Source organism: Sycon ciliatum, chromosome 2 (assembly GCF_964019385.1).
Source record: "Sycon ciliatum chromosome 2, ocSycCili1.1, whole genome shotgun sequence".
NCBI lineage: Eukaryota > Metazoa > Porifera > Calcarea > Leucosolenida > Sycettidae > Sycon > Sycon ciliatum.
Genome location: NC_088644.1, coordinates 42,597,210 through 42,608,213, shown reverse-complemented (window position 1 = coordinate 42,608,213; position 11,004 = coordinate 42,597,210). Strand labels below are relative to the sequence as shown.

Genomic DNA, 11,004 nt, shown 5'->3' with positions numbered 1-11,004 from the left:
AAACTTTCAAACCTACGACATTATTTCATTCGTCAATCTCCACCACCCGTCGTCTCACCTGGCTTCAGAAGATGTTACGAGAGATAGGAGAGTCGCCAGGAAGCATCACATTCATCTTCAGGAAGTGGAAAGAGCAAACGGCATGGTCCTTGGTTGGGGGAAATGCTGAACGTCTGATTTGTCCCAACCAAGATTTCAGCATTTTGTTCGTCACTATTTTCGCTTGTCTGCTGGTGTCTCCGCACTCCAGCTTTCTCCTATCGGTGTCACGTCCCAGTACACAATCGAGAGGACTACTAACAAACAGTTCACTGCACTAACAGCATTGAACACAGCCCTTCTTTCACTTCGTGAATACAATAAACCAATTGAAAATGACCAAATTCTGCAGTGATCGACCTTCTCTGTGGTGGAGCTAAGCCTTTCGTACGTCATCACTGCGCTGGTCGCTATGGCAACGTGAGCATACAATTGGCGATTTGGCAAGTTTGGCTTATCGTATGGAAGCGAGAGATATGCCATTCGAACCGATATCAAATTGTCTTTCTTCTGGACCATACTCGAAAAATCGATGCACTTCCCCTTTAAATTGACTATTGTTCGGCCCATGCCCCACCCACCCACCCACCTTTTCTGCAGGTAAAACGAATTCCTTGTTTTTGTTCGACACCTAGCATAATTATACTAGTACTAGTAGCAGTACCTCTGTGACACCATTAATTTTGATGCAGTGTCCCTTCCTGAAGCTCCTCTTTTCAGCATAAGCGAAAGTGTATATCGTTGAATGATTGACGGATGCGAACATGCAAATAAAAAAAACTGAATTCCAATAAAATACTGACTGGTTTGAGGGAAAGACACGACTCCAGTGTCAATTTTCGACACACAGACAGAACTAGAAGTGGGAACGTTTTCTTGTCACGATCATCAGTTGGAAAATACATCACGAGAATACAAAAAAAGGACGTGACATGCGCTTATAAATGCAGAGAAGGTGAAACAATGCTAAATATACAATGTAACCTAGCAAGATAATGATTGTGGTCATTGTGTTGTAGTGACGGCAAAAGAACTTGGTGTGGTGACGGCAAAAAAACTTGGTGTGGTGATGGCAAAAAAACTTTCCGTTTTGCAATCAATACCTTCGCATGCAAAGACGCAAATCCACACAATCAAGTAGACACTTCCTTTCATCTATCAAACTTTTTCCGAGGCTTTCCCTTCTCTTCAGGATAGCACAGGAAAATTTGGCAAAACACATACCGGTACATGTAACTACAAGGAGGATAACTTCCTACAGGTAACTATAGTCTATTTAGGAAACTTCACTTCCGCTCCAAACCGTCCGTTCCCTTCGGGAACGGACACGGTGATTTACTTTTACAAAATTAATGATAACTCAGAAGTAGCGACAAACTCGGCCATTTGAAAATAATCTTAACCGTCCACCTCTCCACACTGCGCTCTTGGCCCACATTCACAACACCACGCCAGAGCGAGGAAGTTCGTTCTTGGGTAGATGTTCCACGTCCTCCAGATAGCTGTTTCGCTCCCCAGTGGAGGTAGATAACGAATGAATAGCAGAACTTTAGAACTTTTGTCACCTTCAACTTCTTTGGGTATGCCACTGACTCAGTTTTCTATGTCGAAAGTGCGCAATTGCGCCACTTTACCCTATAAATAAATTATACTGGCATTCCTTTATCTGCTATTCATTCGTTATCTACCTCCACTGAGGAGCCCTTTTAATGAGCGAAACAGCTGTCTGGAGGATATGGAACATCTACCCAAGAACGAACTACTTCCTCGCTATGGATTGGTGTTGTGAATGTGGACCAAGAGCGCAGTGTGGAGAGGTGGACGGTTTTACGAAAAATTAATGATAAACTTAAAAAAATATTCACTGGTTTGAAGGAAAGACACAAACGGGAAAATAATGCAAGTTTAAAATAATAGTCATTAATTTTAATAGTTTGAAGGAAAAATGCAAATATGCAAGTAGTGGATTAATCCCCTCTCCGGTCTGTGACTTGGTCACTGTACATACAAGATATCTGATAACCGTCTCACATGTGCACAGTGGCAGCCGGGCAGCTGTTGAACGCCATCGGCCGAGTCTGAGACAGAATGACTCATGATCATGTATTTATTTTCATTTTTGCGACTGCAGGACTGACTGGGTCCGTGGCGTGTTGCTTCTTGGCAACACACGTTGTGCCATTCTCATTCCGCTTTCTTGTGCAGCTTTCTTCTCCGATTGCTTACCCCACTGTGACGTATCATGTCATTCAAAAAAGAGCCGGTGCACATCAGAGCACCCCCTCATGCCATTTTATACTCTCATGATCATTTGCTCGTCCTCTCCTGCCCCCCCCCCCCGGCATTGGCCTCGCTTCGTTAGATGTATGCGGGGGTCGTCTACTAAATCTACTCAGTCGAAGTATTATTTTAAATTCTATTATTGGGAACTTCCCAGTCATCTTCTAGTCTTTGTCTTACCTCTCCAATGCCTTTCACTTTGCAGTCATGATTGGTGCTCAGCAGTATCATTGAAGCCCAGACTTCAGTTCGGTGCAGAGATGTTCCAGATTCACAACCCACCACTGCTGCTGTTGGTGCATGCTGCTATCTACCTCTCCCAGGCAGTGTCCAGGCTGGCTGCTCGGTCATGGGCTGCAATCCCCTTTCTAAACGGTGCCCGCGGAGTGCAGAGAACTCAGTGCTGTATGCAACCATGAAGTGGTCCACTTCGACGCAGTACCACAGTAACTAGCCTTGCCACACACCAGGAGTTAAATTAAATTAAAGCCTAAAAGATGGACTGTCAAAAGTGACATGCTGTGAAATGGCCTATGACATTTTTTCATGCCCATTCTCACGATTATTTATTGTTTATGTAGACAGTGAAGTAAAATAAGCAATAAACAGATTTCAGAACTCAGTGCAGTTATCATGGACAGAATTGCACATCAATCAAATAAAAAAGTCATGTGCAAATCAGAATATGAGTAACCGGTAGAGGAAAACATAGTTCAACAGTAGTCGGGTAAGATCTGCTACCATGATTAAAGAGTATGTGAACCGGGGTGGGGGAAAATAACACTAAAGTTACTCTCTCATGCACAATACAATCATGTGCTCTTGCTGTAGCTTGTAGACACGTCAGTACCGCAATCCGGCATTACCTTCAGATAATAATGTGCTGTGCAATTTCGTGGACTACGTAAATCCCCGTAACTATCAAACTTAAAAGTTGAATACAATGATCACGAATTGGAAGACTCCGTGCAAATGTCTCTATACTCAGTAATGGGACAACTAGATGGAGAGAGTATGTGGAATTCAAATTTATTATATCGAGCCCTCATATCCTGCCTGTAAGTATACCGTGATGTAAACGTCAAAATACATTTCATTTCACTACCATCAGTCTATCACCACCACAGTCAAATACGGCAACTACTTGAATATACATTCATAAAAAATAATAGAGTGGTAGTGCTGTGTCTAAAAAGTTATTCCAGTTCATTTTATTTGAAGGATCCTCCAAAAGCAAATGGATGCTTATAAATTGAAGTTATAATGCCACGGTTCTAACTTCTAAGAATGGGTGACTATAAACCAGATGCAATGTTCTCAGTGATTCTCTAAACTCCAGCCGAAGAGGTGTCCTTGTTGTATTCCTATCCATGGCTACAGATTTTATTATCAGCGCTAACGTTAGCAGTTCTCTGCTCTCGTTCTTGGAGTTTCATGAAAAGTTCTAGAAAACCTGGCAATTCCCGCCTCGCATGCTCTTAAAAAAATCTCAGGTACAATTCCAGCAAGGGTGTTTTTCTTTCACAGTACATGCTCCTACAATCAGAAATCATGGTATGCTGATGCATATGGCAGCGTCACCCCTAGAGGCAGTTGCATGCTGACCTTGTGGAACCCATCTTGGAAGATGATAGTGGCCTGAACCACTCGTCATCAGCACGTCTCGGAGTCGGCGGCATTGTTGCCAGCCCGAGCTTGGGAGTGCCGTTAACAACAAGATAGTAAGTGCCAGGACGTGAATGCGCTGTTATGTCTAGCTTGAATCCCACTGCATCCAGCGAGCTGGACATCTGTGCACAGAAGAACACATAGAATGCCTCCGCGTGATTAGAGCACACCGTACTTGAAATGCGCAGAGATTCTATGCAGGTTGTGGCGGTACATGTGCGTATACCGCTCAGGTCCCATAGCAGCACTGCACTGTTGCCAGGCCTTGCTTGCCCAGTTCCTGTGCTACTACGGTACCAGCATATTACTACAGTGGTAGTGGGAACAGCACACACTTTGCACAACATGCACGTGTGACTAGAGTGCGTTTCAAAAGTCCAGACCTCTGGTTTCAAAAAACCGTTAGGCCAGCATCTATACCACATAAAACCTGTGATCACTTTGTGCGCAAAATTTCCGAAATTGGGCATTTTATCCAATCGCTTAGAAATGTTTATATGAGAAAAATTGCGCAAGCTGCCTGAGCAATACTAGTTCCGAAGAAATTTCTCAAAAAGCTCCAACTAAATTTGAATTATTCGAAAATGTCTAGAGGTCTATACTTTTGAAACACACTATAGTATCAGCGACTAGTATAGTAGTGTATTATGTAGTTCCCAGTCAGTTTCTGTCATATTCACGTGCATGAACGGGTCACGCCAGCAGCATGTGACACTAGAAGCCAGTTAGCATTCACCTTTTCACATGCCACACACAAAGCTACCGAAGAGCAGGTGCGGCAATCTGCAGAGTCGGACGTGGTTATTTTACCAACACCTAGCCGTGTGTGACCTCAACACATTCAAGTCTTGTTTTCCCGATAAACACCAGCCTCTAGGCTTTTGGCGGGTATTCGTGCTGTTGGTGGACAATGTCAGTGCTCTTTCATCTACCATTAGGTATTTGTATTGGCACCGCAGGTACAGGATCGGACTACTACAAGTATCTTCTAATCTATCTGCTAGTCACATGATACTGAGTTAGCTTACTCACAGCCTACACGGTAAGTTGTAAGGCAAAGGAAAGAACAGGGTGGAGAGAACAGGGTGGAGAGAACAGGGTGGAGAGAACAGGGTGGAGAGAACAGGGTGGAGAGAACAGGGTGGAGAGAACAGGGTGGAGAGAACAGGGTGGAGAGAACAGGGTGGAGAGAACAGGGTGGAGAGAACAGGGTGGAGAGAACAGGGTGGAGAGAACAGGGTGGAGAGAACAGGGTGGAGAGAACAGGGTGGAGAGAACAGGGTGGAGAGAACAGGGTGGAGAGAACAGGGTGGAGAGAACAGGGTGGAGAGAACAGGGTGGAGAGAACAGGGTGGAGAGAACAGGGTGGAGAGAACAGGGTGGAGAGAACAGGGTGGAGAGAACAGGGTGGAGAGAACAGGGTGGAGATCAATTAATTAACTCCAATGGCGCGTCTTACCTCAAAGCCTTTGTGCCATATCTGCTCATCATGGTCTAATGTAGCATTCATTGTCCTGTTGATCTTACGGCCGACTTCATTGGGGTCGAAGTGCTGGAACTGAAATCTTAACGTGAACCGGGCAGGTGGGTTAATTTTCACAGTTACATGTATGTTGTAATCCATTCGACCTGCAGCAGGACGTCCAGTCTTTGCGTTCATGTTGATGTTGCCCGCGATTGTCCTGGTGCCCCGTGACTGTGGTATGTAGGCAGACGCTCCAAACACTGTCCTTGTGCACTGGGCAGTGTAGTTGGTGAAATGGGCCAGGTGGTGGATGTGACGGCAGAATCGCCTTGGGACGGACGTGTTGCAGGGATGAATGGCGTTTCTAGGCACAGACGTGCTGAAGAACAGTAGTTGCGCCCCAGGCACATCTTCCGGTACGGGTTTGCACAGAGATGAACTGAGCGAAACTAGATTCTTGCTGATGACGATAGCTCGACGCGTGGATGATTCATGTGTCTGCTTGGTTACCCACACAACATGCTGCATCAGGTCTAAGGCAAGATCAAGAGCTTTGTCCAGTGATGCTGCATTCACCGAATTCACACCATGTCGAAGCTGAAGCATGTCTTTGCCCAGCTGGGTCTTTCCCCTCACGTTGGCAAGGAGAACTTTCGGTGACTTTGTGATGACATCCTGAGATTTGCCGCTGCTGTCATATGTGATGATGGCTGCATTGGCATAGTTCGATGTTGAGGTGCTGAAAAGTCCTTCAATTCTACGCCACACAAGTCCTAGGAACTTGTTGATTGGCTGTTTTCGGTTAGCATTCTTGGGACGAGTTGTTCTGTTGGCAACATCGACGATGAACACATTCAGTTCTCCTGTACACTTGACAGCATACTGAAGAGGGGACAGAAGGAAATTAGAGCATGTTGAAGTACCGCACGCTGTATTGTGCATTCAGGACCACAGTACCGACAAGAGTACCCCCCCCCCTCCTCCCACCCTCCCCATCGCACAGACACACACACACACACACACACACACACACACACACACACACACACACACACACACACGCACACGCACACTCACACACACTCACACACCGGAGTGTGCAATTCGAGCTGGGCTTGCTGTATACTCCCTGTCGACGGCACACGCTTACATAATGCAGTGCACCGGGCCAGGCACATTTGTCAAGCCCAGGCTATCTTCTACCTTAGCAAGAAGCAAGAAAGCAGCACTTCCTGTACGTGACATGGTCAACCTTTGTCCCGATATACCCACTAACCCGCTGTTGCAGGTGACAAAATAAAACGAGCTGGGACCACTCCTTTTCCAATACGATTTAACATTTCAGCCACCCTCACTGCCGGCTAAGGCCCTGCTGCCTTGGTGTCTCTGGGGGAGCTAGCATATTCTTGGTGGCATGACCAGCTAAAGTCTTGCAGTGCTCACATGCATCATCACTATTGCAGTGACATCATCACTATTGCGGTGACATCATGGCCCAAGAGGCAGAATGTGCCAAACCATCAAGATCACCTACATTAACCTTAAAAGGACTGGCGGGAGCAGTTTTTGATTAGCCCGGCCATACCCAAGCCGTTCGTACTTTGTGTATGATTTGGCGGGTACACATGACCCACCCCCTCAGCAGTAAACACCCATTGGTGCATGGCCAAAGAGTTGGTCCACTGAGTCATAGCCTGACCATTGAACCGGATGGGTTCCGCCGCCCCTGAAAGCAGAGAAGGTCACCATGATCCCATTCCTGCTGTTGTAATCTGGAAATTTGTTTGGCAAGATAAATTCATACTGATACTTGCGGTGTTGAGTAATTTGAACAATCTTCAACTCACCCTAAACACAGGGGTCAGGCTGGTGTTGGGTTTCTTCGTGTGCGAGTTACTGAAGTCCTGGTACTGGCGGAGAACCTCCCAAGCACTTCTACCTTGGCACAGTTCATTGTGATTGGTATCAGCATTGGAATTGTGCAGGACACTGCTGCTTGCATTGTCTCCTCTGGCTAGGTTATCACAGAAAAAGTGCGCCTGCAGACAGTGAACAGAAGCAGCCGATCGAGTACAATTTTTTTACGGGTTGTAAGTCGACCCCGGGTATAAGTGGGGCTTCAGTGATTTCCGCTTCAAGGGCAGTTAGACCTCGGTTATACAAGTACATGTAAGCCCCCCCCCTCCTCCCCCCCCCCTCCCCGCATACCTGGGGCCTCGATTTCCTGCTTCAAGGCCAGTTACACCCACGTTGTCAGTCAAGTTCTCAACTAACTGTTAGCCCTTTTTTAGCCCTGGGTTTAGCCCGGGTCAGTATTTTTCGTTGGCTGAGCGTAGCGAATGAAACGAAAAATGTATTTTTTGCCAGCATTTTCACCATGGTTACGGCACCAGGATTGCGTCAGCTGGTTTTTTGTCAGTGTTCTCAAACTTTTCTCTTCATCGTGGTCTTTCTCTTTTCGTTGTAGTTCCCCACCCGCCCTCCCCTTTATTCTCACTTCGGGATAGGTCCTGCAGGCTACGTTTTGTTCATTTATCTTATGGGATTATTCTTACCGGTTTTTCCTCAGGGTTGTTCTGGTACATGCGTGTGCATGTACATGTATATGCGTGAGGTGGCATGCCCTTCTTCTTGCTCATGTATACACTACCCTAAGCTCTTCCATATTCCACCTCGTGAGTGAACAAAGACCACACTACTACAGTGATCTGTATCTTTCTGTTGTGTGTGGGTGTGTCTGCGGTGTACGCAGAGGCCAGCTGGCTGGCAAAAAGGTCTACTTATCTGGTAAATTTCATCTGGCATGAGAGTTCAGCACCTGTATTTTTGTTTCCGAAGGCTAGCAAATGTAGTTCGGGCCTAACATGGTTGGATGCTCAAACCCTGAAGTTTCCTCTATCCTATTAATTTTTTTATTTTTCAGCAGGGTTTCCCTTCATTACAGTACAACTAGGTCCTAAATATCAACTACGCGTTCGACAACAGTGACGAGATTTCCCGGAATACTCGTTTTTTGGTGGGCTTATGAGAGCTTTTGCAATGGTCCCTAACACAACTTGTATTTTACCAAAAGTGGCCTGCTGGTCGACCGACCCATGAGAACTGTGCATGGACAAACACTATGCTGGCCACGCTACCTGCCGAACTAAGTTACTTGGCGCTCAACTCACGGCCGCCATCCCTGCTTTGAGCAGAGAGAAGACGGTTTCTTGCAGCTTAACTGTTTCCTGAGTGGACGGTTCATCAAGCTCTTCATGCGCTCTGGATGGCTGCCGTGAGAGTCAGGTATGAAGTGCCAAGTTCGGCAGCTAGCGTAACCCCAACGTAAAATCTACTATTATCGTCGAAGTTGCTACTTCTACGGGCGCGTTCGAACTGTCACTCTTTGATTTTCGAGGAGTTTTCGTTTTTCTTAAGAGGTTGCTCATTGACCTCTTCAGAAAACGAAAGTCTCCTCAAAACTCCACAACCTCATCCGATGGGAGAGGTGGATTAGTTCCGAAGAGTTTGGAATACCTAGCTATGTCGAGATGGTCGATCGGATCGGACGTCATTATCGCCATGACAATTCTACAGAAAAACTCTAAAATGATAGAAACCGTGCTACTGCAGTATTGGGACACTTCAACAAATCTCTCATTTGTTCGAAAAGTTGATGAGGACAATTCGAACGGACCCTTAGTTCACCATCGATGCATCTGAGATCCCGACACAATTATAACTTCCTGCGTCGCTACTCGGTAGGCGCATGGCTCAAGTAAGTTCCGTAACATTACACCTTACATAGTGGCATGACTTACGTGATCTTTCGTCGAGGCCATGACGGAGACGCCCCTGCCATCCTTGGTGTTCTCTTTTCCTTCTGGGCACTCTGGCACGCTGGGGTTGCTCTTCTTGTACTCGTCACCGATTCCCCAGTGCAAATGGGCGAATTCGTGAACAATCTTCTTCGCTGGATCGTCGCAGTTATCAGCAGCCTGCAGTCATTGTGGAACAAGATAGGAACAGTTTACAAGTACCGGTAGTTCAGTTCACAGTTCACACCAGGTCCAGCGATGCCGCGCGATACGCCACAGTGGCTACACACGCTGTACACGGAAAATATTTTCATTCCATGATCCAAGACATCATCATAATTATCATGACACGCAGGCTGCACAAAATAAGTCAGTACTACTACTATTACTAGTACATGTACCGGTATACTGTGCACGTACTGACGTAGCGTAGGACGGTGGATTGGGGGGGGGGGGTGTCATTCCGAAGCATTCCCTACATTTTCCGGCGCCAAGCTTGCCGCTGAGGCGGCGCCTGTGCTTTGTCGCGTGACCCCCTCCAATCTTCTGCCGAGGAAAGCGTATGACTATGAAGGCTGAACAGTACGAGTCCTGTACAGTTGGTCGTTGCTTTGAACCACAAAGCTGCGCTGTAACTACCTCGAAGTATACAGTACATTAGTCGATTGCTACTGCTTCAGTTCAGTATCCCATCCCACCAACCTGCACCCAAGTGTGGAAGCATGCACCCTCCCAACTACACACACGTGCGTGCACGCACACACACACACACACACACACGTGAACGCACATACACACACACATTCGTCATACGTACACATGATTCGTATGCACGCACGCACACGCGCGCACTTGCATGATTATAGATGCACACTTACCCTATTGCAGGGGAAGAAGACACCAGAATCGAGCGTCATTTTACCAGAAGCAGGAAGTCCGCAACAATCAGTTCCTCTCACTTTGGCACTGCACTCCGTCGGATTCTCTACAATACGTATGGAGGACGTTTCCGGATCACTACTGTGACATTCCACTACGTCTTGATTCTCTCTGAAGTTTTCCGTTCGCCATGTATCGGGCAGCAGAAACCTAACTTCACCGATATGGGCATTGTAGCGAGTTGCTTCGTGCATGGCGATGGACGCTTGAGTGAACGTCTCTGTGAGTAGCTCGAGAAAGGCGAGGTCCTCGTTCGCCAATGGCTCCTCGCCACACTTGAATGTTACAGGGTTAACGCGCTGGTCGATGTTGACGTCTATGGAGTAGCTACGCTTAGCGGGGTCGAAGTGAATGTCATTCCCATTTCGATTGTACTCATAGCTGGTTCTGGTGCAGGGTGTAGCCGTAGCACTACTCGCGACAGCGAACGCAATGTTGGAAAGAAGAACAGAATAGACCAGTGACAGTAGTACTACGTGGCCACAGGCACAGGGTACCCACTGCATGTTGAGTTTTCCACGTCTAGTCAGTTGACTGGCACGGGCACCGCCAAGGAATGCCATGACAAAGGGAATAAAGAATACGGGTTGGACGATCCACAGAACGTCCAAAGAAAGATATTGTCACGGAGCATGCGACAGTGAGTAACGTTAATCCTTATACCAACCAAGTTGTTGAAAAGGAAGAGAAGTTGATAAAGCAAGAAAACTTGAATACATGTATATTCTGAATCACTTGCTACTCTTTGGAACTGGATCATGTTTAGGAAGGCGATGCAGCTCAATTTATAGTCTAAGGTGAAATTGGGAACTGGCA

At 46.6% G+C, this 11,004-nt stretch overlaps 1 protein-coding gene across 1 annotated transcript; it reads right to left on the bottom strand.

The window, feature by feature from the left end:
* Positions 1-2,874: 2,874 nt before the first annotated feature.
* On the bottom strand, positions 2,875-9,432 carry LOC135810893 (uncharacterized). Its single transcript, XM_065324298.1, has 4 exons — positions 9,253-9,432; positions 7,300-7,491; positions 5,447-6,334; positions 2,875-4,109 (listed from the first exon to the last, which is right to left on the bottom strand). The coding sequence occupies exons 1-4, from the start codon at positions 9,271-9,273 to the stop codon at positions 3,903-3,905; spliced, it is 1,308 nt and encodes a 435-aa protein (XP_065180370.1). The 5' UTR covers positions 9,274-9,432; the 3' UTR covers positions 2,875-3,902.
* Between the last annotated feature and the right edge of the window lie 1,572 nt (positions 9,433-11,004).

Coding starts and splice junctions, on each gene's coding strand:
- LOC135810893 (XM_065324298.1), bottom strand. CDS start 9,273: ATGGCCTCGACGAAAGATCAC. Junction 7,492..9,252: donor TGGCCTCGACGAAAGATCAC/GTAAGTCATGCC, acceptor CACTGTCTGCAG/GCGCACTTTTTCTGTGATAA. Junction 6,335..7,299: donor GCCTGACCCCTGTGTTTAGG/GTGAGTTGAAGA, acceptor TCCCCTCTTCAG/TATGCTGTCAAGTGTACAGG.